Raw genomic sequence first — 27,175 nt, forward strand, 5'->3', positions numbered from 1 at the left:
TATCGATTTTGCTTTCGATATTTTTTCGATTTTGATATCAATATTTTCATCGATTTCTTTATCGATGTTTTTATCGATTTTGCTACCGATATTATTATCGCTTTTGTTATCGATATTTTTTGCTTAGTGTGTGCTTTTGTTTTTTTACTTGGATATGCTCTTAACCATACCACGTATTCTACGTTTAAATTTAGCGGCTGTATCTCCGATACAGCCTGCAGGCCAAGACGAAGGCGCTGGACTGTTCCTTTTTTTTATACTACCACCTGTTGAAAAATTCACTTCAATGCAAAGTATTTTATAAGTTAAATGAATTATTACAAAATGGATGTCGATCGTGTCGTTATATCCCAGAAATGGTGACTCTTAGAAAAAAACGGGCTGTAGAGATAATTGCATGATCTACACTTTTGTCTAACATATTTTTATGATAACCCTTACGGTTTAGCTGAAAAATTTTAAGCATCAATTTATGTGACCTTTGACCTTGAATAATTTTTTTTACAGATCTGGGATCGAAAAGGACTTTTCACATTTCAATTATAATGACGTTCGTAACATTCGTACCAATTTTCAGCTTTTATTACTGCAACCTTGAAAATCTAACCTGACCGGGCTAATAGAAAGCAATTTTTGAAAATATGGTTGAAATAGAGTAGAAATTAAAAAATATTAGTAACGCGGGTGATAATGTACTTCAATTGGGTTGACAAGTTATCATATTTAAAAAAAAATATTGTGTTATGTTGAAAAAAATAAAAATAAATTTAATTGAAAAGTCCCCGTCTCAATAGATTTCCTCACATGCATGTTATATGTACATAGTTTGAATGAATATAATTGATTTTGTTTATGATTTTGCAGATTTTGTTCAGGACAAACCAGTGGTTGAAAAATATACAGGGACACGACATTTTTTCAAATTTTGCCTATTTTTCTTTCGTTTATTTAATATTATTATTTTTTTTATAAAATTATAGCTCATTATCTAACAAAAACTACATAAATTCATATTTCAAACTTTGTGCAAAAATTATAAAATTCCGGAAATTGCATCTAAATTTTAAAATTTTAGTAAAATGAAGAGTAAGTTTTAAGTTGCTAAAAAATCGCGTTGATTTTCGGCATTTTTTAACGCATTTTCTTCCATTCAAAGTATGTTCGACAAATTTTTTGTATGGAAAAAAGTGCGTAATAATTTCAGAATAAAAATTAACAAAAATCAACGCGATTTTTGAGGAACTTCAAACTTGCACTTTATTCTCTTAAAATTTAATGGGTTGCGTACTCAAAAAATTCTAAAAAATCTGTTTAAAGACTTTTAAATTTAGATGCAATTTTGCAGAATTTTTATAATTTTTGCACAAAGTTTGAATTGTGTATGAATTTATATGGTTTTTGTTAGCTATACTTAAAAAAAAAATATATTAAATAAACAAAAGAAAAATAGGAAAAATTTGTTAAAATGTCGTGTCCCTATATATTTTTCCACCATTGTATGTACATACATACCTACGTACATAGAACTGCACATACACGTACGGTACCAATTGAATTTTGAAAATGGGACGTCACTTAGCCACATTTAATGCAGTTAACATATTTTTCTTTATTGCTTTCTTCTCAGTGGTTTAAAGGCAGGTACATATTTAAATAAAAGACAGTCTACTATACATTTATACATATCTACTATATACATATGTATTAACTTTTGCTTACTCTCTAACTTTTATTGTGTGCTTACCATATTTTGCAGTTCTCAATGTGTTCTAAATACTTAGAAACACATTAATTCCCGATTTACCCAGTTAAGGTGCAAATAAAAAGAAAATAGAGTCCGAAGACATATGGGAGGTTGCATGAGAAACTGACCCTTAGTGCAAAAATAATTTTTTATTTTATAAAACTAACAAAAGTGTGGATAAGGCATTTGTAAAAATTTTAAATAAACCAAAAAATGACAAAATAAAGCTTGAAATGCATTTTTATTATCTTTTTTACGTTTGGAAATCAAATTCTAAGTAAATTTTTTGAGTGAGTTTCAAATAGGTTGTGTAAAAAATACTGTCAAATAATTTACGAGTTAGGTGACATTTTGACCAATTTTGGTTTTTTTCTTTTGTTTATTTAATGTTTTTTTAAAAAGTATTTTTTATAAAAGTCTAGCACATTACATAACCACCACCACATAAATCCACATTTAAAACTTCGTAAACAAATTATAAAAGTTCAACAAACTTTAACAATTACACCCAACAACTTTAAACTTTTTATTCAGAACTTCTAGAATAATTCTAGGTATGCAGTTTTATAGCCCAATGATTTTACCTGGGGAAAAAGTGAAAATTTTAAGACGCTAGGAAATCGCGTTGATTATTAAAAGTTCGTTTGGCTGACGGTGCTAGGCGTTTTCTTCCATTTTAAATGCACTATCCTAAGATAAAATGTGAGTGAATTGAACCCCTACTTGGCTTCTTATATTTTTAATAAATAATCTTCAATATGGCCCATACTAAAGGCTCCTTTTCATACAATAATGCGTACGTATCCCACCCGTGACAGAGGAGTTTTGGATTTTTTTATAACAAAGCAATAATTTTTGTGTAAGTTTTTGCATTGTTAGTATTCGTAGCTCCTTTTTATTTCAAGACATCAAGTTCACACAGAAAAATGAAATAAATTCGCAGAGTTTCCATAAAATATATCTGTTAAAAAATGGCGAAAACCGTGACGATATAAATTTTTTTCACAGTTTTTGCTAATTATTTACAATAAAATGTGTGTTTTTTAATCTTGTATATAAGAAATGTGGGAAATTAATTTCTTCACTTATTTGTATTGAACAATTTTTTACGAAAGAAAGAAAATAAGTTTCGAAATCGCAAAAAATCCAAAAAACCTAAAATCTAAGTTAGCGGGATGTTGCCATATGAAATTTAGGGGAAAGACTGTGGATCCATGATCTACGTGTCAAATGAAAGTAAACTGCATCAAAAAATCCTTAGTTTTAGATAAAGTCTTATTTCAGGCTATACATACATACATATTGTAATGGTTACTAAAACACGTCCTTTATTCCGCTAACTATTTGCAAGATGGTGTCCTGGGCGGGCATGCCTTAAGGGCTAGACCCATAACTCTGTCACTTATGGTATAGACACAAACCACCTGATGCCTGATTTACAATAACTTAACTTAATGCTTAGAGCAGGTATACTTATACTCTTACAATATCTATACGGCCTATGAACTAGTATAAACCTACTTCCCTCCCAACATTTAAAAATACATAATTTGTTTATAAAAAATATTTTCACATATACATATTTAATATATGCATGTATCCTCTTTTTTGTCCACTACTGTACAGATGACACTTCCATAGCAAAACTTAAATTAAAAGTCGTTCTAATAGAAGTTCTGTTTGTCGAGCAAAAAATATGTATGTACGAATTATCATGATTTCAGTTCAAATCGTGTTCGTGCAGACCATAAAAATATTCCATCACTCAAAAATTGAGAGCGCAACGTGACAGTTCTCTTGGGGAGAAGTTGCAAATTCTTTCTGGAAAATTTGTGCCAGCAAAAAGTTGCTATCGTGTAATTTAAAAATGTTTAAACTTGACCGATATACTATTGAAACACGTAAATAAATACTTGTTTACTTAATTAATTTAGTTAATTCTAATGATGAATGAAAATTAGAATACTCAGAAATATATCGCACACGATTTTCAAAAGTGACACAACTCAAAATTTGGCAATTTTGAAATTAGGCACTAAAAATGTAGAAAAATGTACATAGAGCCTTTATTTACCTTTTAGAAAAAGCTGGAGTAAATTTTTGTTATAATTTGTTGAAAAAACTTACGGTGAAGTCCCCCTTGCTAATATGATTAGCATGTGCTAAGGAATAGTTTTTCATATTTTTCGGCGAACGTGTAATTTTGAGTTGTGTCACCTTTGAAGATCGTGTGCGATATGTACATGAATGTAGATCCAGTTTCTCTTGTCCTTTTGAAAGCATTTTAAAAATTTATAATGATGAAACTTTAAAATATGAAATTTTCTCTACTTGAAAAAAATTTGGGAGAATTTTTTCTTACTTCTTCTTTTTATATTTTTTTCTGTTTTGAATAATGGATAATTTATTTTAATTCTGCGCCTCGTGAACGAAAATTTTTAACAACTTATGTAATAAACATTTCTGCATATATCTATGAAAAAAATGCGTGCATTTCGATATTGTTTGGTCGGAAATAAAAATTCATTCCGACCAAACTATATCGAAATGTATGCATTTTTTTCATAAATATATGCAGAAATGTTTTTTACACAAGTTGATAAAAATTTGCGTCCACGAGCAGAAGATGTAAATGTTCAATTGTTTATAACAAAATTATTGAAAAGCAAAAAAAATAAAATAAAAAATTTTGTAACGCAAATAATTTCATTGTATAGTTTAATGTTTCTTAATTTCTCCTTCGGACACTTACTTTCAAAGAAAAATAAAAATTTCCAAAACACTACAAAAATTTTCAATTGTTAATTAAAAAAAAAAAACTATTTGGAATTTTGCAACAAAATTTAGACAGTGTACTTTTCGACTCCAAAACTCAGCGCTGCCTGAATATCATTGAAAAATATTAATCTTGGTAAATTCGGGACCCACTTGAGGAAGCCTTACCCAGCTATGTGGTTTGTAAAGTGCCTTGATTGTACACGGTTTTCAACATTTTTGTAAGCACACTTACCTGACGATTTTGGTGTATTTTTATTTCTAATATTATTGCTAAAAGATAGATATAATAAACGCATGGATTTCAGTTCCATAAGAAGTGAAATCAGCAATATTTTCTCTATAGCTGCTGCGGGTCTACGTAACCGGAACGACCCAGATTTATATCTGGCCAAGGACTGTCGCTCCAGCAACACTCCCCCAAAACCCTTTGGGGAACTTGTAGCCTTTTTCGGCATCAAAGAAACTATCAAAAAAAATTTCCCGATGAAAAAAGTTACGAATTGGCACAGGAGAAATGTAAAAAAGTTGTTCCGCCATACTACCGATGACAATATACTATGCATGAATGCACTCAAATAAATATGTAAATTTTTTTGAAAAATCTAATAAGCGTAACTTCCGATTGTGGTATGTATTAATTTTCAGCATTTTTATTATCATCAACAAGGAAATAACTAATTATCAACGGAGATAAGAGTGCAGTAGCTGCCTGCGCAAAACATCCATACATACATACTATGTACGATAAATAAACAAGTATAATAACGTTCAACATTTCAACGATAAGGTGATTTATTTTTATTTTTTTTGTTATGATCTGTTAAAGGGCCACTATAGTTACTCATTATTATCTGGTCTCTACAAATTCGTTGTATTGAGTTTCGAATAACTCCTTTTAAAATGCCAAAATACATGCTTATAAAAGAATCAGCACGCATAGGTAGTCGGTTGAATTAGATTAATGTACCTTCATCAATATGAATGAATGTATTTAGTTGTGGATTTATTTATTCATGTCCTAAATACATTTATAAATGGTGTACACTAAGTTATTAAACAAAATTTGTATCTGCATTTTCTGATAAGCTGTTTTTTAAATACATATGTATGTATGTAGCTACTAACTTTATCTAGCTTGCGACGGGGTTATAAATCTTATCAAGCTTTGTCCAAAACAAAGGAAGGAAGATTGGCTGATTATTAAGATAACATTGAAGAAAAGCAATCATGAAAGCAAAATTATTTATTAAATTTAAAAAAGCAACTTCCACGCAAATAAATTTTGAATTGTGATTAAATTGTAGGCAATTAAATGTGCAGTCCCACATAGGAAACAAGGCTGCATTACATGACATTGACCTTGCTGCAAATAATTGACTAAACCACCAACCGGCCATACATTCAAAGAGATGCCGATTTTGCAGCTTAGCTACCAAAAAAAAAAAAAAGAGTTTAGCACATTGGAAATGGTGTATAACTGGTTTCATCAAATAGTTCTTAAAATACAGCAACCGCACACACACAAAATGATGCTCAATGCGAACGTGGCTGACTTATAGAGGAAATTTTGTTTACGCCGAATAAAATGTATCCAAATACGTATGTGATCGCACGTGACTTACCTCATAAATGGGCAATTTTTCTGAATTCCACTGTGCTATGCGTTCAGAGCTTCTATCCACAACGGTGACCTGTATATCGGGGCACTTGAGCGCCATCACCGCACAAGTTGGGCCTCCAACGTATCCAGCACCGATACAACACACTTTCATTACGGCTAGCGTATCCATTATGTTTGTTTTATGTTATCTTTGTGCAAAAATTTATGCAAGCATTAAAATGGCAATTTAAAACCACTGTAAACTTCGATTTTTAACAAATTCGTGAAAAGGCAAATGCGATATATTCGGTTGTAGAACTTTAACTTGTTTATTTCTGGGCCCAACTGGTGCGCTTAATTTAAGTATTTGTGGACAATAATTCCGCGCGTTTCACGGTATTACAACCATTCACACCTGGGTGCTAGTTAAAGAATAAAAGAATTATTAATGAACATTTTTTATTTATGGAATTTTCAGTTTGCTTTTGTGCAGGCGTTTCGCAGTTTTGACAGCTGCCATGGTTGCCGTATTCCTATCAAAATACACTACCCAATCGGTTTGGAACCAAAAGCACTACCCGAATCGGTTAGGTACATATTTGGTATGTAGACTGCCCTTTACCCAAGGTAGGTTGGTATTGAAAATGGACAAAATCGGACCGTAACCACGCCCACTTCCCATATAAACGTAGTGTTTAGAAATACGAAAGCTTCGATAAATCAGTAAATACTCAAGCTAATTCATTCAAAATTGATGTTTGCAATAACTGCTTAGCAAAAAATACGCTTACGATAAAATTTTGGAAAATGGGCGTGACCCCGCTCACTTATGACCATATATCTATATCTCGGTAATCTTTGTACCAAACTCGGTATGATTGTTTCGCTTACAACACAAAAGCAAGCCGTTAAAAATGATTGAAATCGGACTAAAATTACTCCCACTTTTCATACAACAGTAAATTTATGAAATTCTTAAAACTTCGATATTTCGAAATTGAAAGCCGCCAATTTACTAAAAATTTATACTAACAGCAATTCCTTAAAAATAAGTAATATTATTATAGAATTTTGGAAAGTGGGCGTGATACCGCCCACATCTAACTATATAATCTCATTACGTATATATAACTGAACATACTATCGAAATTGTTAGAAATAGGGTTAAAACCGCACTTCTTACCATGTAACGGTAGTTTTCAGAAAGGTGGAAAACTATATTTAATACTTGCGCCGGGTATTTAAAGTTCGGCTCCACCCGAACTTAGACTTTTTTTACTTGTTTGTTAAAGGTTTGGTACTAATACATTTTTTATGCGGCAACCGTGACTACCGGCTTTATGCCAGGGTTCGGACTCCAGATTGGTAAACCGCAGTGAATTAATAAAGGCACTAAAAGGAATTTTTCGCGGAAGATTTTTAGTTTATTCATTTTTTTTTTTTTACAAGCATGTAAATGTCGTCACCTGAAATGCAAAATAACGTAATAACATCGTCACTGAAATGGAAAAAGTCGTCACTAATTTTTTTTTTTCGTAAAACGATGTGTGTGTTTCGATGAAGTACATCATAGCAATCAAAAAGTGACTTTTGAATTTTTTATAAGTTACGACTTTTTGTATTTCAGTGACGATGTTGTATGTTGTCGATGTGTACATTTTATACTAATAAAAAAATATATTTTATTTACAAACATACTGATTTAAAGTATGTTTTCCGTCGTCAAATTTATATTTTTTTCAAAAACTGAAGTAATTCAAGTGGTGGTCAACAATTCTTTTTTGTCTTGAATTAAACAGGGAAATACAAAAATAACCCGTAAATTTAAAAAATCAGCAGTGAGGCAGCAAAACATTAAATTTATCTAAATAGCGCAGTGATCTATTTAAAATTTGACATAAATTTTTTCACGTTTAAATTTTTTTGGCGGCTGCCATTATCGAGGAACAAGTGGTTAGAAAGATTCTTACTTGGTCCAATCTAATAAAAATTAATCAAACTTATATATTTAAATTAAATTAAATAAATGATTAAATTAAATCGAAAAATATATCCATACATAAAATAAAATAATAAAATAGAATAAAACAAAATCAAATAAAATTATAAATAAATTAAATTAAATAACGCAAAATAGGGCTAAATAAAATATTATTCATAATAGGTAATATAATTAAACCAAACAAAATAAATTCTGTAAAATACTAGACACGTATGTATAACCAAAAATAAAATCAATCGAAAGTAGAAATAAATAACATAAACGATAATTGAAAGAAATGTGAAAGATTAATAAATTACTTGTAAGAAAATAAAACAGCTTAAAATAGATTAAAAAACTAATTAGTAGTTTCTTCTAAAATTATTTATCAATACTTTAAGTTACAAAAAAAATTTGATCAGTTAAAACAAGTAATTTTTTTATAATGGTGCCTGATGTAGATACATTTGCTTTTCCCGACAACGATTGATGCACAAACCAACCAAAAAACTTATAACCGTAGATTTCTAGTTAGAGAATATAACCATGAAGAAAAAGAATATTTGCATTAATTTGAGATAAATCCTACGAATTGATTTATGCAAAGAAATCTACCAATTTTTTTTTTTTTGAGTTGTGCCTCTTTTAAAGAGGGTATGCGATATATCGTCGGTGATACTGCAAAACGTTCTATGTCACTTATTACCTCTGTATCTGATCGCTTCTGGCAATCGCTCGTCTTCATCAGCCAAAGGTAGACACTTTTGTCATTCGTTTATTAGGGGATGCATTCCAGTGTAAGTAAGAGACCATCTAAGTGTCAAGGGTACCAATAGACATAGACCGTTTTGCAGTATCACCGACGATATGCAAGTAAACCAAATAATTGTGGTTTTGTTGTTGTTTCTTATTTCCCACCCTATGTATAATAAATAAGCGTTGGATAGTTTCGGTGACTTAATTTTTTGTTTATGCAACCTAACAACACAACAAAGTAACTATGCCGGACACATTTTTCAATAACAATTTCATTTTTTATTTTTTGTTATACGGTAAAAGAAAAACTCCGAAAATACTCGCTGACTAGTTTGAAATATCATTGGCGTTGGAAAATTTTTTTATTTATTGAATTTTCAATTTAACTAACTGTAAAAAAAGAATATATATTCTATTTCTTTAAGCATTGATATATTTTGCTAAATCGACATTTTTTCGAATTAGCAACTCACGAGTAATAAAGCTTTAAAAAGAATAGTGTTAACTATTTAGAAAACTATACAATGTCCGATCTGCTGGTTGAGGTAAAAAAATTGGAGCCGCGCGCCATATTCGGCGCCAATGGCAAGGTCGAAAACGGTTACCAATTGCATCCGGATAAGGTGAGCATGATCTATCCACTGGGCAATAAGATTGGCATCGCCAATACAATGAACAACAAACAAGAGTTCCTGAGCGGCCATACACATGCCGTGTCTTGTCTGACGATCAGCAAAAGGTAGGAGAGAATGTCAGTGCTCATTGTTAATTATAATTTGTAATTAATACATAATTCATTACACAAACTGATGCAGCGGGCAGTATTTAGCCTCGGGTCAACGAAATCACATGGGCTTCCCAGCTTATGTAATTATGTGGGATTTTTCAGCACGCAAGCAATTGACGCGACATGATCTCCACAAGGTCTTGGTACAATCGATTTCATTTACGGCCGATGAAAAGTGTTTAGTATCGGTTGGCGGAAATGACGATGGTACGGTTATTGTGTTGGATACCGTTGCACGGTAAGTAGATGTGTGAGCTTTAAGCTGTTAGCTTAAAAGTGATTTAGAACTTCACCGTTAAGCTTTTAAGGCCTTGTAGATTTTGGCTCTCAAGCATAGTTTACTTACACATAGATGAACGCGTTTAGGACTAATTTATTGTTGATATAATTTTTAACATTCTCCTTCCAGTACGCCAATATGTCAGGCGCCAGCTTCCCGCTCAATATCCGGGTTTGCTCTAACAGTTTGCTCCCTACGTAATAGTCCATCTCATTTCTTAGTCGCTGGTGAAAGTAAGCCCCATTTTACCTTCATACTTCACAAGTAACTAATAAAAAAAAAAAAATCATTTATATATGTAAAAACCCGGTTAAACGCATGCAGGACACCTTCGCATGTGGAGCATTCAGCGCGAACAGAAGAAACTCCATGTGCATGATGTACATTGTGGCAAGGTTCAACGAATCTATACTGGTATGCAGGTCGACGAAAACGATCAATACCTTTACCTAGGCACAATGACCGGTGATATTGTGAAAGTCGTGCTCAACTGCTGTGATCCGGTGAATGTCACCCAAAGTGGCATGGTGGCGGCGATGATAGGCGCATTCGGTAAGCACAATCCACGCAAACCATATGGCAAGGACTGTGAACGCTTTGTTAACGGTGTACGCCATTTGCAAATTGTGAAGAAAGGACTGCTTTTGGTGGGTGCCGGCGATGGCACATTGGAGTTAGTGGAAGAACGTAAAGACGTTACGCTTGAAATGATGAAGGACTATCCCAGTCCCACGTGGCCAATATTTCGCACAGTAGGTTGCAGAAAGTGCAAAGTGCAAGCATTGTTTGTAAGTTTTCATATAAAAGTCGATTACTGATATTTCAGCTCAAGCGCGCAAATGTGAATGGCGCTGTCACATCTTTGGTGAATATCAATGGTAATGAGTTCTTCGTTTCCACCGACCAAAATGAAATATGGTTTCTGAATATTGCCAAATTTTCATGTAAATTATTGAAGACAAGCCATCGTAAGCCAGTTAATCAAATTGTATTTCCCAAGTAAGTTACATCATTTTGCATAAATTCTGCATACAAAAATTTAACATTGCCGATTGGAATCTTTTTTTTTTCAGAAACTTATCAACCGTTTTTGCCTCTGCTGGCTATCAAAGCATACGCATTTGGTCGATTGGACGTCTGCAGGAGCTGCTGCGTATTATGGTCTATAATTTCAAATGTGTCTCCTTGCAATTCACCAATGATGGCAGCAGTATTGTATCAGCTTGGAATGATGGTGTAATTCGCGCCTTCACACCCATAACCGGCCGTTTGATTTATGCCATACCAAATGCGCATAATAAAGGTTTGTACCTAAACTCTTTCGTTTTTTTACAATAAATCAAAGTTGGGAAGTTGGAATTGACTGAGTAACAAGTAGACTTACAAAGTAAGAATGAAAATGAGAAATATACAAGAAGAATTTTGTGGCCTGGAAAAGTATTATTTAAGGTATTTTACATTCACAAAAAAAAAACTGAACTTTGGGCTTTTAAGTATCCTAATTAATAAATTATGAGACTTGTAGGGATGTGGAAATCAGTCATTTTGTACTATGAAATCGTAAATATCAGGATATAGATTTTCGTTTCCATAATTGATGCATATAAAGGCGAATTTTCTAATAAACTTTATTCACTATAGGCTGCAGTGCATTGCGAGTATCATCGACTGGCCGCTTACTCGTCACCGGCGGCGTGGAGGGACAAGTGCGTTTATGGAAAATTGAACCATTTCGTCAAAGTTTGCTTGGCGTCTTAAAGGATCATTCCGGTCCGATATCCTCGTTGGACTTTAATCACTTGGACACCGAGGTTATATCAGCTTGCGTTGATGGATCTTGCGTTATTTGGGATGTAAAGTATGCTTCTACATATACATACATAAATAATTTATGTGGTTTATTTATTTATATATATTTTTTTCATTCATAACCCTCAAAATTTATGCTCAGCCGCATGACACGCAAATTTGTCATCACCTCCAACACGCAATTCATGTGTGCTCGTTACTTTCCAACTGGCGTACAATTGCTCGCATGCGGCTCTGATGGGCGCATCAGCTACTGGATGGTCTACAATGGTAGCCTTATACGTGAACTTCATGGCACGAAAAAGAACTCCATAAACTATTTGGATATCAATGCAACTGGTGATTATTTTCTTACAGTGTCGAGTGATCAAACGGTGAAGGTAAGTGCATCTCCGAGATTAGATAATTCAATGGCTTAGATGTACTATGTACATGTACGTTTATTTGCAGTTGTGGGATTATAATCGTGGTATTACTGTTTGCGCTGGCTATGAACACTCATCGCCTGTAATGAGCTGTGCTTTTAGTCCGAACGGTAGGCTGTTTGTCACTGGCAGCATTGATGGTTCAATTATCATTTGGGATGTACCGGAGGTGAGTGTGTGAAAAGTTGTTGTTGTTTTAAGACGCCACTTCTTTTGCGGTCACTTTAACTCTAACTCAACATTTAGGAATTCTGGGGCAAATCAAATCCTCCGCCACAACCAGCTACATCTGAAACCGGTGCCAAGGCTGAAGCACCACCACAGCCTGCTCCAACGTCTTCTAGGAGCCCTAAACAGGAAAAAATTGCCGATCTCTTGAAGAGTACACCAAAGGATAATGTTTGTTGCGTTGAATGTCCACCGATCGACATGAAGAAACAGCCGGATATTAATTGCGATTATATACCGGATATTAAAAAATGTTAATTTATTTCATAATTTTGTAGATTATTTCGAAAAAATATATTTTATACATTCGCAAAAAACAGCTGTTATTCATCTTCGTATCCTGTGTCAGGCAAAGGATTTGCATATGAATTGTGAAAAAGAGATTTTATTCCGTCACGCCATGGGAAGCGTTTGTCACGCTTATAAAGATGCGGCCACATTTTGAACTCTTCGCGCTCTTCGTGCGTTCTTGTGGAGAATATTAAGATATTCAATAAAGCAATAGCTGGCAAGATACCGAACAAACAGATCTTTCTAAATGCTTCCGCCGTACTGGTGCCTGTAAAAATAGATACAATTACATATATGGATGGTATAAAAGAGGCTACTTCTACTGAGGATGCCCTAAGATGGGTTTCTTATTCACTTTTAAGTTTAATTGTTGTCTCTGGCCTCAATTCGCAATATTGAAAACGGAAGCCGGGGCATTGTATAGCCTCCTAACTAAAACCCATATCAATTAATTGTCAACAAATGCCTACGGCTGAGATCACCTGGTAACTATTCAGCATTTGCTTTATTTAGCCTAGACGAAATTGTTCCATTCTAATGTCACTAAGCCAAAAACACTCCGTCTCGACAAAGAGTCAAAACTGTTATGTAAGATAGTACGGAGTATAGTAGATTAGGTTAGGTAGCTGACCCGAAAAAATGAGTGCTTAAAATGGAAATCGTATCTTTCCATATTAAAACAAAAAACTCCACGAGAGTACTAAGGCTAGCCGGACCAAAAGTAATTTTACCTTAATTTCCGTTTCGATTAACTTGGCGCGATGGCCTTTTCAATAGCTGCTAACTCTGCTGGAAATACGTTTCAGGAATCGGTAACTTTTTTTGGCAAAGAACATCTTTTTAATTTATGTTATCTAACTTTAAGGCTCTCCTGGTAAAGACCCTTACCATCAGAGAAGAAACCGAGATATTTCAAATTTTGTTAAGAATTTTATTCCTATCCTACATTGGGTTATCTGAATGTGCGTAGCCTCTTTTCTGACAAATTAGTAATCCAAAAATATTTCCCTTAATGCCTACCTTTACCGGATTTCGGTACCTTCGCCTTGCAGCTGCTTTCTCTTCCAACGCCTCCCAAATTTCCAAGAGGAGCCTTTCCAGCACCACCAGTGGTTGGACTGGAGGGTGGAGTAGCTGATGGGGTACCACCACATTTCTCGGCATCTGTTTTTGCATCTTTATTTGCACCCTTTGAGTTTTTCTTAGGCCCACATGCACCTGATTTTTTAGGAGGCCCACATTTGCCACCGGCTCCTTTGCCACCAGATTTGCTAGCAGCTTGACGCGCAGCATCAATTAAAATATGCGGTACTGAGAATTTTGTAATTTTAAACATTTTTCTCAAATTTTATTTTGTTAAAGTTTTCCGACAAGTTTTTGTTTATAAAAGTAAAATAAGAACTATGCCATATCGCGTTCAAACTCAATGCTTGCTGTGTTAACGGGAAAAGGATTGTTTGAAGAAATAAATTTCGTTCGGTAACCGTGATGCTTGAATAGACGTTTTGGCCTATAGGAAAGGCTTAGGGGTCACACACCCCGACTCCACAATTCCATGTTGTGTCTCCAAATCCAGTACTGTTATACCACGTTAGGTTTTTAAATATCCTAACCTTATAGTTCGAAAAAGGCGGGTCTGGTTTTTTGTAGTAAAGTTACCTAACATCGCAACATTTTCTTACGCCTTGCGAATGCCGTTAAGTTTGCTCGAATATTTTTTCATCGAGTATGGGCGATTGGGTCTCTATCCCTGCATTCCTGTTTTTCTTACCTTTCACCTCTCTAAATTACTAGAGAATGACGGGATGTGGACCTTGTTCCTTTCTTCTAGACTATCACCTTCAGCGAAGAAACTATAACTTTTTTTCGCCCCTAACGCTGCCGCTACCAAGGTCGATTTCTGTCGCCTGGCCAAAGCATTTACATTCGCTCATTCAAAGAATTTTTCCCTACTTGACCTTCAAATGATCTCGAACCTGACGTGATAGAGACTAACAGATCCCGGGTTCGCATTCAGGAAATGGCACCAATACTGAATATGATCCGGTCCTCAGTGGGCAATCAGGACGGTAGACATCCCGACAGGCTGTGGACTAGTCTGTTCTGTTTGGCTTACATACAAACAGCTATTTTTCTAGTTTGAGGAAATTTCGAAAGAGAAAACTTTTGTATGCTTCTGTCTCATATTTGCTAAGATTAGATGGGAGCCTTTTAGAAAAGATGTGTTTGGAGAATGAAATTCCAGGATATTCATAGATCGGGTAGATTAAAAAAGGTTACCTAATGCACTGTTTACTCAGCCTAAAATTCATAAAAATTTAATCAGTGAACTTTAACACTATCCACAAGCTTGAAAATTGCGGTTTAGCGGTTTTTTCGTTAAGTAACTATTTTGTAAAGAAATGGCTGGACCGCTTGGATGGTTCAGACCGGGCCTGACAGAAAGGTGAAATTGTTTTGTTTACTACCAAATTTAAATGCAAAAAAAATATACAACCATACATATCCTTTCTCGATCACTAAAAAACATATGTAGACATACATATATTTTTGTAATCACAAAAATTTTTACTTAAAAAAATGTACTTAGTTTAACTCTTATACATTCTCTTTTCTCTTATTTGTATAAGTTTTAAGAGCATTTTAGAACATGCAGCGTAGATCCACTAACATATAGCTACATATGTATGCATTTATGCGTATATACATATGTATGTACATTAGGGTGGTCCAAAAATGCATGTGAAAAAATAAAGTCGGAATTTTTATGCTCTCACCCCTAGGATTGTTCTATTTCCTATTTTTTATTTTGAAATCAAAAAATATTTAGAGGTCGCTCAAAGCGCTCCAAGTTTTCCATGTACATATTTTGTTATGAAAAAAACTACTTTCCGAAGAAATGGTACAGAATTCTTGAAAATCAAAAGTTTTCGATCGGAGACTTTCAATAATAATACCCAATTGTTTATTTAACCATTTTTTTAATACTAACGGGGTTGCATTTTTCGGAGTTTTTTGTGGGTTTTTGGCGGACCTATAAATTAAAGTTGCGATGAAAAATGTTTAAACAAACCATTGGGAATTATTATTGGGAATCTTCTGCAGATGAGAAGAGTTTTCTGGTAGACAAATATCCAAAATACCATTTTTACGAAAGGTTGTTTTTCCCCATATAAAATACATGGAAAACTTTGAGCGCGTTGAGCGACTTCTAAATATTTTTTGATTTCCAAATAAAAAAATAGGGGTATATTTTTTCGGTATAAAACAATCCTTGGGGGTGAGAGCATAAAAATTCCGACTTCACTTTTTCCCCCCCACATGCATTTTTTTGGACCACCCTAATGTACATACATATGTATATACATATATACTACTATGGAGAACCGGAAGAGTGGTTGCTGAACACAGCAAAACTGCTCAGCTAATCATTCGTTTTGCAAACGCGTTATTAGACAGACGTTTATAAATTTCCTGTTCTTGCCAGCGTTTGGTAGGTAAAAGTCAACTAAATACATATGTACCTACAAGTACATATACGAAAATTTCTTCGCCTGAGTGTTCTTCTTAGAAAGCATAAAGAAAAGTTGAATTTCTGTGGTAAGCCTTCGAATTTCTTAAATATTCGTTAACTATTTTAACGAAAATTTGCTTACCTGTGCAGAAAAAATATCAATATTGCATTCCGGCGATAAAGTATATTGGTGCACCATTCGTGTAGTTGGTGGGTTGCTTTGTTATGATTGTGCGGTGGCCATTTGTGCATAGTAATCACTAGCGATAACCTCACTTAGTTTTACATATTCATACATACATATATATGAGCACTTATGTATGCAAGTGTATATATTTATGTACGAATTGACTTTGTTTTTAGAATTTTATAAATTGTAACGCCACTGCTTCTGGAGATTTCCAACTTATTTCGATGTTTTTAGTTTATTGACACTGGAAAAACGAAAAAAATAATAGATTTTCTTTTTTGTCTATTTTTATACCGCATAGCATCAAAACCACTGATTGTGAATTAAAAAAAAAAAAATACATACAGTGCTAATAAATAAATCTAGTATAAGATTTGGAGGAGAGGAGCTATTTTTTGAAGCGGGCCAAAGACGAAATGGGCGCCGTTAATAGATCAATTTCTGACAAAATGGCGTATCTATTGCGTTTGAGCGCACTTTTGTTGTTGTTTATTTTTGTTGCGAATATTGATAAGACCAGCGCCGCTTTGGGTCGTTTTCGTAACGGGCGCTATGATGATGGTTTCCTTGGCGAACCCAGCAAATTCGAATCGGTGCGACATAAGCCGGCACCCGAAGATAAATGGTTCGAACAAAAGTTGGATCATTTTGGCGAAAAGAATAAGGATGTCACCTGGAAGCAGGTATGTATGCAATGCTTTCAATTTACTTAGTGTAAAGTGAATGCCATTAATTTAATTTTCTTTCTTTAGCGTTATTTTGTTAACGATGAATTCTATCGCAACGACAGCACAGCGCCCATTTTTCTAATGATTGGCGGCGAAGGTGAGGCATCGAAACGTTGGATGTCCGAGGGCGCTTGGATTAAGTATGCTGAACAATTTGGTGCGCTTTGTTTTCAATTGGAGCATCGGTTTTACGGAAAGAGTCATCCTACAAAGTAAGTCCCGCTCGGTTGTAATTAAAAAAAAATAGAAAAAAAATCGAAAAATTGTGCTTTTGATTGTAGCGACCTCTCCACCAAAAATCTTGCCTATCTCACCTCCGAGCAAGCCTTGGCGGATTTGTCCAACTTTGTTCAGAGCATGAAACAAGAATATAATTTGGGTGCTAACCAAAAATGGATAGCCTTCGGTGGTTCTTATCCGGGCTCGTTGGCAGCCTGGTCGCGCGAAAAATATCCTGAGCTAATACATGGCGCTGTTAGTTCTAGTGGACCATTATTGGCTAAGGTTGATTTCAAAGGTATGGAAACTCAGCTAAATAAAAATTAAAGTATATCGCTTTTATAACAAATCACTAATTTTTTTTCAAATATGTCATAGAATATTTCGAAGTAGTAAAAGCTTCTTTGGCCACTTACTCGCCCGCCTGTTTAGAAGCAGTTGGCCGTGCCTTTGCACAAGTTGAGATTCTGACACGTCACATGATCGGCCAGCGTAATTTGGATGAGAAATTTAAGTGGGTGCTGAATAAATTACTCAATTAATATAAAAATTTTGATTGCAACTTTTTCTTTTGCTTCCATTTAGAACCTGTACACCAATCAAGGACTCAATAGATAATCCACTGGACATGTCCAACTTCTTTGAAGCTTTGGCTGGCAACTTTGCTGGTGTCGTGCAATACAACAAGGACAATCGGCCCAGTGCCACATACACTATCGATGATGTAGGTTTCCCAAGCAGACAAACGTGGCTATCACTGAATTCATCGTAGTCCGATCTTCGTAAAATCTGCGTAATATCGATGTAATAACGGGTTCAGTGTTAAAGCACTGCGATGGATGCAGTGATGGCCTTAAAAAAAATATGCGCTAAAATAATTATTGACTAACTTATTTTGCCACACTCGTTTCACAGCTTTGCAATGTTATGGTTAATACGACCATCGGGCCACCTGTAACTCGTCTCGGTGTCGTTAACGACATGCTCTTGCAGGATGCTAAGGAGAAGTGTTTGGATTACAAGTATGATAAAATGATCGCTGAACTAAAAGAAACTGCATGGGGTGCTAAAGCTTGCAATGGCAGTCGCCAGTGGACCTACCAGACTTGCAATGAATTCGGTTTCTATCAAACGTCGGATAATGAGAGCGACACATTCGGCGATCGATTTGCAGTTGACTTTTTCATTAAACAATGCATGGATATTTACTCAGAGAGGTAATGAGAACATTAATAACGGTGTAGTAATTAAATTTATGTAACACTATAATTACATATTTTTATATAATACAGCATGGACGCAAAGTACTTGCAGCAGGTTGTTTCGCAGACAAATAAATACTATGGCGCTCTAAAACCCAATACAACAAATGTACTCTACGTGCATGGCTCCATTGATCCATGGCATGCGCTTGGCTTGACGAAATCTAAGAATCCGAAGCAACCCACAATCTACATCGAAGGTACATATATTTTGGTATTTTGCTATTTCGCTCAGCAATTTTTAATTATGAAATTAAACATTTATTTGACAGGCACTGCACACTGTGCTAATATGTACGAACCAGCTAAAACCGATCCACCACAATTGGTGGAGGCTCGTAACAAAATCATTAAATATCTTGCCCAGCTATTGGAGAATTTTAGTATGGAAAGAGCCTAAAGGGCTATTAAAATTTAATATTTTTAATTGAGGAGAGCAAGTTGGTTAGTTTTTTATTTTATTTTATGAATGAAACTCGAATATTGGAGAACAAACTGTATCGAATATGTGTATGGATATTTTTTTTTATATAAATAAACTAAAATATTAACATTGCTGAGTTATGCACTGATTCGTTATGATCGCCAAAGTGAACGTGGGAAAATATTTGTTTAGAAAGAATACATATTCAAGAAATAAGAAACTTGCGTACAAAGCAAATAAACATATATGAAGCTTATCAAATTTCACCATACATACCCAGCGAGACCTGGAAGTACGACCTGGAAGTAATGCGAAGCTAAGGGTTTTTTTTTATTGACCCAACTAAAAGTTTGATGAGGTAATTGGTTGTTTGAATATCGGCGTATTTGCGCTTATCTATCGTCTCAAGTTTGGTAAATTAGTAATATGAATAAAAAGTAAGCGCAATCTAAGTCTCCGTTTTCTGGTTAAACCGCTCAGAAAACCCAAGCATTTTTTTTCAAATTTCTTTTTGGTGCAGAAATGCATATCAAGCCCTAACCGCAAAAAAAAAACGTAAGCGAGATTTTTCTCAAAATCTTCTTCTTGATGCAGAAATGCATCGTAAAAATCGCGCTTACGTTTTAGTTGTTAGCTATGTTTATTCATTACTTAAAATAACATAACACTGGGTTGAGAGATTTTAAATTGATAAACCTAAAATTAATTTCGTTAGTGATTTGATTCGCTGATCAATTTAGAAATAAGAAAAGATGGTGAGTTGAAGTGATCTGACATGAGTTGTGGTACCTAAATCTTCAGATTTATCTTTAGCTCTTCATCTCCATCACTCTCTCCATTCTCTTCTTTATCTTCATCTACAAATTCACCTTAACAATTAACCTTATATCTATTAAGTGTTCAATTTTGCCTTCATCTTTGTATGTACATGTCTTTATTTTTTATTTCTATTTTCATCTTAGCCTTTCCTTCGTCTACATATTGATCTTTACCTTTATCTTTGTATTAATCGTAATCTAAATCTTATTCTTAAATCGTTGCTTACCCAGTTTCTTTAATTCAGTATGAATATTAAAGCATACCTTTAGGGGGCATTTTCGCCGCCAACCAACACCATTTCCGCTGTATTCGCCATGTTGATTTTTTAGTTGCAAGTAGAGTTTATTAAGCTTTAAGTTTTTGTTATACGAAAAAAGTCAGAGCACAGTATATAACGAAGAATTAAAAAGTCTACGAAGCAGCGACTCTGAACTGATATGTAAAGGGCTAGTTTGTGAAAGCTGTATTTTGGTGCAACACTGCGGCAGTAATGTCAAACATGCCCAGTTTTAAGAGCTTATTGCTCTTGAATCTTAATTTCAGTTAAACTTAAGCAACAAAATGCAAAACCGCGTAAATATGTGAGGTAGCATAAATTATTTTCTAGAGAGTAAAAACAAAATGGTTCTCTTTTTTTATTAAGTAATCGCATTTCTGGTTAGTCAAGAGATTGTGTTAGCAAATCCAATTTTTGACAAAAAATGTTAGTTACGCGGTTTTGCACTTTAACCGACGATATGTATGTTTGTGTGTACAGCAGGGTTCACGAAAAAGGAAATTTAATTTCCTTCTATTTTTAACCGACTTCCAAAAAAGGAGGAGGTTATCAGTTAGTCGGAATATTTTTTTTTTTATGTATGTATGTTACCGCATAACTTTGGATCGCGTCGACCGATTTCGATAATTCTTTTTGCAGGTAGAGTCTCAGAGGTGGTCCCATACTAATCTGGTTCAGATCCGATTCTTGGATCATGAAATATATATGTATATATATATATTTTTTATATGAGATTTGAAGTCGGTTTTGTTTTTTGCTTAAAAATTTCTTGTTTTAAATATTAAAAAAAAAAATTTATTCTACAACAAAATCCATTAGTAAAAGTTGAAAACTATAAAATTTTAATTAGAAACTTTGATTTGTATTGTTTTTGTAATAATTAAAATTAAATAAACAGAAATTATGTTGTTAAAGAATATGCCATTTTTTCGAAATATTTCTCTTAATACGTTTTTTAAAACACTTTCAAGTATGTAATTACATATGTATCAACATCACTATTTCAATGCTTTTTAATTATGGAATAAAAGTACTACATAGACTTGCAGATAGCAGCGAAAGAAATAGTAAGAGTATTACTCTTAGCAGAAAAGTTTTTAGCTTAATAAAACTCATTCCGAAATAGAGCATACATGTTCATCATTGTGGGTTGAATGTATGTACATATGTTGGTGAATGCATCTGGACTGTCCACTTAATTATCGTTATGTTGGCATGCTTGTCGGTACAATTGTACGCATGTACGTATCTCTAAGCAAGCTATCGCGGTGATATGGTCCCGCTCTTAGATGGGAGCAAAGACACAAAATGACTACCTACGTAAAGAATACAAACAATGCGACTCAAGGACACTTACCCGGTTCGGTAAGAGATGCTTGAGTACATGATTTGTAGCTAGACGGTTAGGTGCACCACATACAATTTCACCGTCTGCATTGTGTAAACACATGTAGCATTGTAAAACCATAATGATTGATGCGACCTTGGGCAGTTGTATGCACTTTGGCTAGCAATATTAATGTGGAAACGTCTGGAGGCATGTGGGTTATTCATTTAGGTTTAGGTATATGTGCATGTTAGGTACCTAGGTTTAAGGTCTGTGTCCATAGCACTATGGAAGTGTTATGTACATACAACTGATTAGCTTAAGAACTAGGATAAGAATTTTAGTATAAATAAAGGCAGCTACTTGGTAGCCGTGTGATTTTTCTAAATACAACCTGCCGCGTTGGTTCGATTATTTTCCGCTTGTCATTCAATACATAAATACAACAACTGAAGAGAAGTGTGAAGCCTTTGCATAAGCACGAATATTAAATGTATGTATGTAGGTCTATTAAAACAGGAATCATTTCTATCAGTGAATCAATTGAACCGTTGAAGTTAAGCTAGGCGTATACAATTCTTATCTGCAAACGCTCGCAAAATTTTTCTAATTAGGTAAGTTCTTATGATTATATAAATATGTACATACATATATCGATTGCGAAAGCAGGCGTCATAATTTGCATGTTAATTATATCAACAGTGAAAGTTTTCAATATTAAAGGAGATTTTAATCTGTTCCAAAGGCTTAAAAAAAACCTACCTTATTTTCAACCAAAATTTTCAAGATTTATCATCATCTTTTTAATAGTATGTATTTCTAAAATATATAATCAGGTTTTTCTATTTTTATCATTGAACACTTTAATAGCAATGGAAGCCAATGAACTGTTTGTGTCTAGAGTTGTGTCAACACTTTCCAGTTATCGGATGTATTTGGCTGTAATTTTCTTGTTGATGTTTGTTTTTGATAATCTTGATAAGACAACAGCATTTCGTAACGGTCATCGAGCTATTGGTGAGCCAAGCAGATGGAACTTGATACCAGATACACCAGAAGAACCAGCAGAAGAGAACTGGTTCCTACAAACACTTGATCATTTTGATAAGGAAAAGCAGCAAGTAAAATGGAATCAAGTAAGAATATTTATTCCTTAAATACATATATACATACGTACATACATATGAAGAATATACATTTGCATAGAGGGAGACCCAAAACTAGGTCTTTTTTAGTATTAAATGCGAAATGTTTTCCACCCGAAAAAAAATTAAAAAACTGTTACATCTACAAAGCAATTCTGCAATTGATCCACTTTCAAATTGAAATAGCAGAGCTTCGGGATACCTTTTACTATGTTTATAATTAAAAAATTTAAAATTTAGCGCCTTTTTGCAAACATTTCTGTGCTTAAAAGTTAAAACTAGTCGATTTAATTTTAAATGCTACCATTATCTATCAACAAATATGCACGTTTCATATTTTAACCCTTTTAGCAGAATTTAAAATACAAAAAGTATCTTTATGCTTTTCAGTTATATTATATAAATGACACGTTCTATCGGAATGACAGTGATGCACCCATTTTTCTAACGATCGGTGGTGAACTCCCGATTTCGCCGCGTTGGGTCACAAAGGGCACGTGGATTCGTTTTGCGGAACGCTTTGGGGCCATATGCTTTCACTTGGAGCATCGATTTTATGGAAAAAGTCGTCCAAAATGGTAAAGATATTTTTGCGTACTATATAAATATGATTATTTTGTTAATACGGGGAGGTATTTAGCAGATCGGATTATGTATCTCGGAAAAAAATTATATTAGATATTCTGGTTAATTGCAGCTTTTTTACATAAATTTCAGTCGGAGTTCTTGGCGTTGAGTTGGATAAAAATTGCTATTTTTTCATAATTTTAAAATTTCGAAAATATAGGTCCGATTATCAGTACATGTTTTTTTGAAACCAACATTTTATTTTAAATTTCGAAAATTTCATAGAAATAAAGTTTTTTGGAAAATGAAAAAATTCAACAAAAAATGGTCTCAATAGGCCCATTTTTTCCGTTATGGGCATTTGAAAAAAAACCGTTTTTTTTTTTAGATTTAAATGGAGGTCGAGGTCAACAAAAAACTGACAACCATAACATGGCCGATTAAAGCATGAGTAATTATCATTAGATATCGATACTGATATCATCATCATTTATCGATATTTGCCTTTACCAAACTCGGAATTTTCTGTTTTAATACTTTCATTTTTACCCCACAGTGATCTCTCATTCGAGAATCTACAATATCTTTCATCGAAACAAGCACTCGCTGATGTGGCCAACTTCATTCAAGGCATGAACAAGAAATATAACTTTACCGCTAAACAGAAATGGATTGTCTTCGGCGGTTCCTATCCCGGGGCATTGGCTGCCTGGGCGCGTGAAAAGTATCCCCATTTAATATATGGCGCGATCAGCTCGAGTGCACCGCTATTGGCTAAAGTAGATTTTTATGGTAAGACCATTATGAAATCTCTTAACACTTTCGCGTACGTGAATGCTAAGCGCTAACTGCCAGGTTTTTAAAAACCGAAACTGATAGTCTAGTTAGTGTAGACTTAACTTAACTTACGTAAGAAATCGTCAATGATCACTCAACAAGTCAACTTGGCCAGAAGCGAAAATATTTTTTTTTTTTTTTTTGTATTATCCTTTTCAGCTGATGGTCACTTGGCCGCCTATAAGCCAGATTAAAAAATTCCTGAACAAAAATATATATATTGCTTATGACCACTGATATTAGCTTACGTTACGTAAATTAAGTCTAGACTAACTGAACCTTCAAGCTCAACAATAAGAGTTTTAAGTACGTTCAGAGATCACTTATGAAAATACATATGGCCATTAGTTTTTATAATTATTAGGAATTTGAAAACAATCAACTAATGAATTCAGTTGAATTTTAATTTTCATCTTCTACTTATTTTATTCGCTATTTTCAGAGTATTTACAACTAGTGAAAGCTTCTTTCGAAACGCATTCCGCCAGCTGCCTGAAGGCTTTTGGTTCGGCTTTTGCTGAGATAGAAACCCTCTTACGTAATGAGATCGGCCAGCGTGATTTGGATGAACATTTTAAGTAATGAAATTTTAAAATGATTATATCGAGCCCTTACCGCCAAAAAAAAAAAACGTAAGCGACAAATGTTCTATTTGTTGCAGTAATGCTCCTAGGTCATCTAGATGTACGTACGTACATACGTTAGGGCTCGATATGAACTTTGCATTCTTCTGAATTTTAATTTGTTTTACTTTTAACAATTTTTTTTTAGCACCTGCACGCCAATTATGGAGTCGGCTAATAACTCGTTAGATATGTCCAATTTCTTTCAAGCGTTGACCGATAATATTGCGGGTGTGGTACAATCCAATAAGAACAATGGACCTGATGCTGGCTGCAACATAGACGATGTTAGTATGAATTGTTTTAATAAAAAGAATTACAAAAGTTTACTATATAAAATCTAACAGGTTTGCAACGTAATGGTGAATACAACAATTGGTCCGCCAGTTGCACGTTTAGGCATTGTCAGTGGCATGCTTTTGGAAGAGTACAAAGAGAAGTGCTTCGATTACAAGTACGATAAGATGATAACTGGAATGCGGAATATCTCTTGGTACGCTAAGGCAGCTAATTGGACACGTCAATGGACCTATCAGACATGTAATGAATTTGGTTTCTATCAAACATCAAATAATAAGAATGACACATTTGGCGATCGTTTTAAAATTGACTTCTTCATAAAACAGTGCATGGATATTTACTCAGAGAGGTAGTATCTAACGTATCCATTTTACTTATTTATCTCTAAATTATCTTTACAAACACGTATATACATATGTATACGTATTTAATACAGCATGGACGCAAAGTACTTGGAGCATGTTGTATCACAAACCAATCAAAACTATGGCGGTCTTAATCCTAATACAACAAATGTGCTGTATGTGCATGGCTCCATTGATCCATGGCATGCACTGGGTTTGACCACATCTAAAAATCCGAATTTACCCACTATATTCATTGAAGGTAAATGCATTTCCTGTGTACGTATTTTGTATTTTGGTAAATTGGCGAAATCTCCTTATTCGATAGGCACTGCACACTGCGCCGATATGCATGAGCCAGCCAAAACCGATCCACCACAATTGGTGGAGGCACGTAACAAAATTGCTGAATATCTGGCACAATTGTTGGAGAACTGAAGAAACTACAGATACATATGTATATCAATTTGTGAATAAACATTACATACTATGTAAATACATACATATCTTTTCTTGAATTTTATTTACAAAAGAAAATTGTTTAAATTTTTAATTAATTTGCAAATGTATTAAATATGAAAAACCCCGCATGAAATACATATCAATTATGTAGTTTTTAATTGTAAAGGCGATGAAATCAAATTGAAGAAAATATGAGTAAACAAATGCTAATCCAACAACAAAAAGCGCAAATGTGTTAAAATTGTTTTGCTTTACAAAATCCCAACATCATTTACCATTCCTTCTTGGCCTTAGCCATTCGTTCGTGCAATCGCTTCCAGTACAATTGCACTGAATCATTGGCTACAATATACGTTTCAATAGCTCTTTTGGTGTTTATATAAATCCATACGCTGATATCCCAAATAAGTGCAAGCACACGAAATATAAATCTTTCAACTTGTTCACGATCCGGTAAATTGAAGGCTGGCGCATTTGAACTTGTACTGGTGGAGCTTTTCGTTTGCGGCTTGGTATCATCCGCATAGAAACGTACAGCTGTCAGGGCACCGGGAGCAATCATATTGAATCTGATGAAATTGCCTTGTATGCTTGCATTTTCTACGCACAACAAAAACGAAAAGGAAAGTTTTGAAATACATACATCCATACACACACACACACATGTATGCATGTAGATTATTTTATTACTACTGCTTAATCATTCATTTATATGTAGGTGCTTCGACTTACCGCTCAATCCATTGGACATCACAGCGCTTGTGACAATTAAGTTCCTGTGTTGTTGCTCTAAACCGGCCACTGCACTGGGACCACTGATTCTAGCTGCTGTGGCACTGACAAGAGTTGGTGTTATTCGTATAGATTTGGAAAGCAACATTTCTTGCTGATAGTTTACTATTTAAAGCTGTGGAAAAAGTAAAACCCCGCTATTTTAAAAAGTCAAACGTCAAAATAAGCGAAAAGCGAAAAACATTTACATTACGCTACAGCCGGCTCAAATTGCGTTTGGTTTTTTGCGATGATGAGATCACTAAACAACTGGTTCAATTCGCACTATGCTTCTGATTCTGCTGCTGCTTTTCGTTGCGCGCTGTGGTGGTATGTCGAATTTCGCTACGTTCTTATCTTATTTTTTTTTGTTTGCAATTAGCTTTTGACAAGTTCACAACTTGAGTGCTTTCGATTGTAAACTTTTTCAGAGCTTTTGACAATTGACAATTTTAAGTTCTATGGTTGCTTATTTTGTTTGTAGACTTTTTGGAAAAATTAAAGGCAACATTTTAAAATTCTCGTTTATACAGTTCCTTATAATATTGATCCGTCGTACCTGGAAATTGTATTAATGTAAAAAAGTATTAAGTGAAATGTGTAAAAGATCCAAATAATTTGTTGGAAAAAGTCGTAAGCGGTATTCTCGGAGTCTTGCAAAGCCCTTGCAAGTTGCACGGATTGCAC

At 34.2% G+C, this 27,175-nt stretch overlaps 5 protein-coding genes across 21 annotated transcripts in view; 3 read left to right on the forward strand and 2 right to left on the reverse strand.

The window, feature by feature from the left end:
• The window catches only part of sgl (UDP-glucose 6-dehydrogenase sgl), a 17,871-nt gene extending 11,506 nt beyond the window's left edge, over window positions 1–6,365 (reverse strand). The window contains exon 1 of the mRNA XM_017615108.1: window positions 6,145–6,365. Coding sequence (XP_017470597.1) covers window positions 6,145–6,312 — 168 coding nt within the window. The 5' untranslated portion in view covers window positions 6,313–6,365. The remainder of the gene's footprint in view (window positions 1–6,144) is intronic.
• A 97-nt stretch (window positions 6,366–6,462) lies between these two features.
• On the reverse strand, window positions 6,463–26,821 carry LOC108362221 (cytochrome c oxidase subunit 6A1, mitochondrial). 10 transcript variants are annotated; one of them, XM_017615117.1, is made up of 4 exons: window positions 26,698–26,820; window positions 26,450–26,624; window positions 25,993–26,317; window positions 6,463–6,544 (listed from the first exon to the last, which is right to left on the reverse strand). In XM_017615117.1, exons 2-4 carry the CDS (start codon window positions 26,595–26,597, stop codon window positions 6,532–6,534), a joined length of 486 nt encoding a protein of 161 aa, XP_017470606.1. In that variant the 5' UTR covers window positions 26,598–26,624; window positions 26,698–26,820; the 3' UTR covers window positions 6,463–6,531. The 10 variants fall into 10 exon arrangements, with proteins under 10 accessions (XP_017470606.1, XP_017470599.1, XP_017470602.1 ...); XM_017615110.1 differs by lacking the exons at window positions 6,463–6,544; window positions 26,698–26,820 and adding exons at window positions 12,632–12,947; window positions 13,700–13,990; XM_017615113.1 differs by lacking the exon at window positions 6,463–6,544 and adding an exon at window positions 12,851–12,947.
• LOC108362214 (cilia- and flagella-associated protein 52) lies at window positions 9,329–12,646 on the forward strand. Its single transcript, XM_017615091.1, has 10 exons — window positions 9,329–9,598; window positions 9,675–9,884; window positions 10,056–10,159; window positions 10,251–10,678; window positions 10,753–10,925; window positions 11,000–11,229; window positions 11,568–11,784; window positions 11,878–12,115; window positions 12,186–12,329; window positions 12,407–12,646. The coding sequence occupies exons 1-10, from the start codon at window positions 9,384–9,386 to the stop codon at window positions 12,644–12,646; spliced, it is 2,199 nt and encodes a 732-aa protein (XP_017470580.1). The 5' UTR covers window positions 9,329–9,383.
• Window positions 16,083–19,149, forward strand: LOC108362218 (putative serine protease K12H4.7). Of its 4 annotated transcripts, none has more exons than XM_017615103.1 (9): window positions 16,083–16,172; window positions 16,685–17,066; window positions 17,136–17,323; window positions 17,393–17,628; window positions 17,709–17,844; window positions 17,916–18,054; window positions 18,246–18,547; window positions 18,623–18,792; window positions 18,865–19,149. In XM_017615103.1, exons 2-9 carry the CDS (start codon window positions 16,800–16,802, stop codon window positions 18,990–18,992), a joined length of 1,566 nt encoding a protein of 521 aa, XP_017470592.1. In that variant the 5' UTR covers window positions 16,083–16,172; window positions 16,685–16,799; the 3' UTR covers window positions 18,993–19,149. The 4 variants fall into 4 exon arrangements, with proteins under 4 accessions (XP_017470592.1, XP_017470593.1, XP_017470594.1 ...); XM_017615104.1 differs by having other exon boundaries at window positions 16,110–16,172; window positions 16,678–17,066; XM_017615105.1 differs by having other exon boundaries at window positions 16,155–16,176.
• Window positions 21,052–25,896, forward strand: LOC108362216 (putative serine protease K12H4.7). Of its 5 annotated transcripts, none has more exons than XM_017615096.1 (9): window positions 21,052–22,575; window positions 22,975–23,162; window positions 23,708–23,943; window positions 24,431–24,566; window positions 24,760–24,898; window positions 24,959–25,260; window positions 25,348–25,517; window positions 25,584–25,722; window positions 25,758–25,896. In XM_017615096.1, exons 1-8 carry the CDS (start codon window positions 22,078–22,080, stop codon window positions 25,691–25,693), a joined length of 1,779 nt encoding a protein of 592 aa, XP_017470585.1. In that variant the 5' UTR covers window positions 21,052–22,077; the 3' UTR covers window positions 25,694–25,722; window positions 25,758–25,896. The 5 variants fall into 5 exon arrangements, with proteins under 5 accessions (XP_017470585.1, XP_017470587.1, XP_017470588.1 ...); XM_017615098.1 differs by having other exon boundaries at window positions 21,054–22,053; window positions 22,310–22,575; window positions 25,348–25,722; XM_017615099.1 differs by having other exon boundaries at window positions 21,054–21,932; window positions 22,310–22,575; window positions 25,348–25,722.
• Window positions 26,822–27,175: the final 354 nt, after the last annotated feature.

Source organism: Rhagoletis zephyria, unplaced genomic scaffold (genome assembly GCF_001687245.7).
Source record: "Rhagoletis zephyria isolate East Lansing unplaced genomic scaffold, Rhagoletis_zephyria_1.1 Rzeph_scaffold_00962, whole genome shotgun sequence".
In the NCBI taxonomy this organism is placed as follows: Eukaryota; Metazoa; Arthropoda; class Insecta; order Diptera; family Tephritidae; genus Rhagoletis; species Rhagoletis zephyria.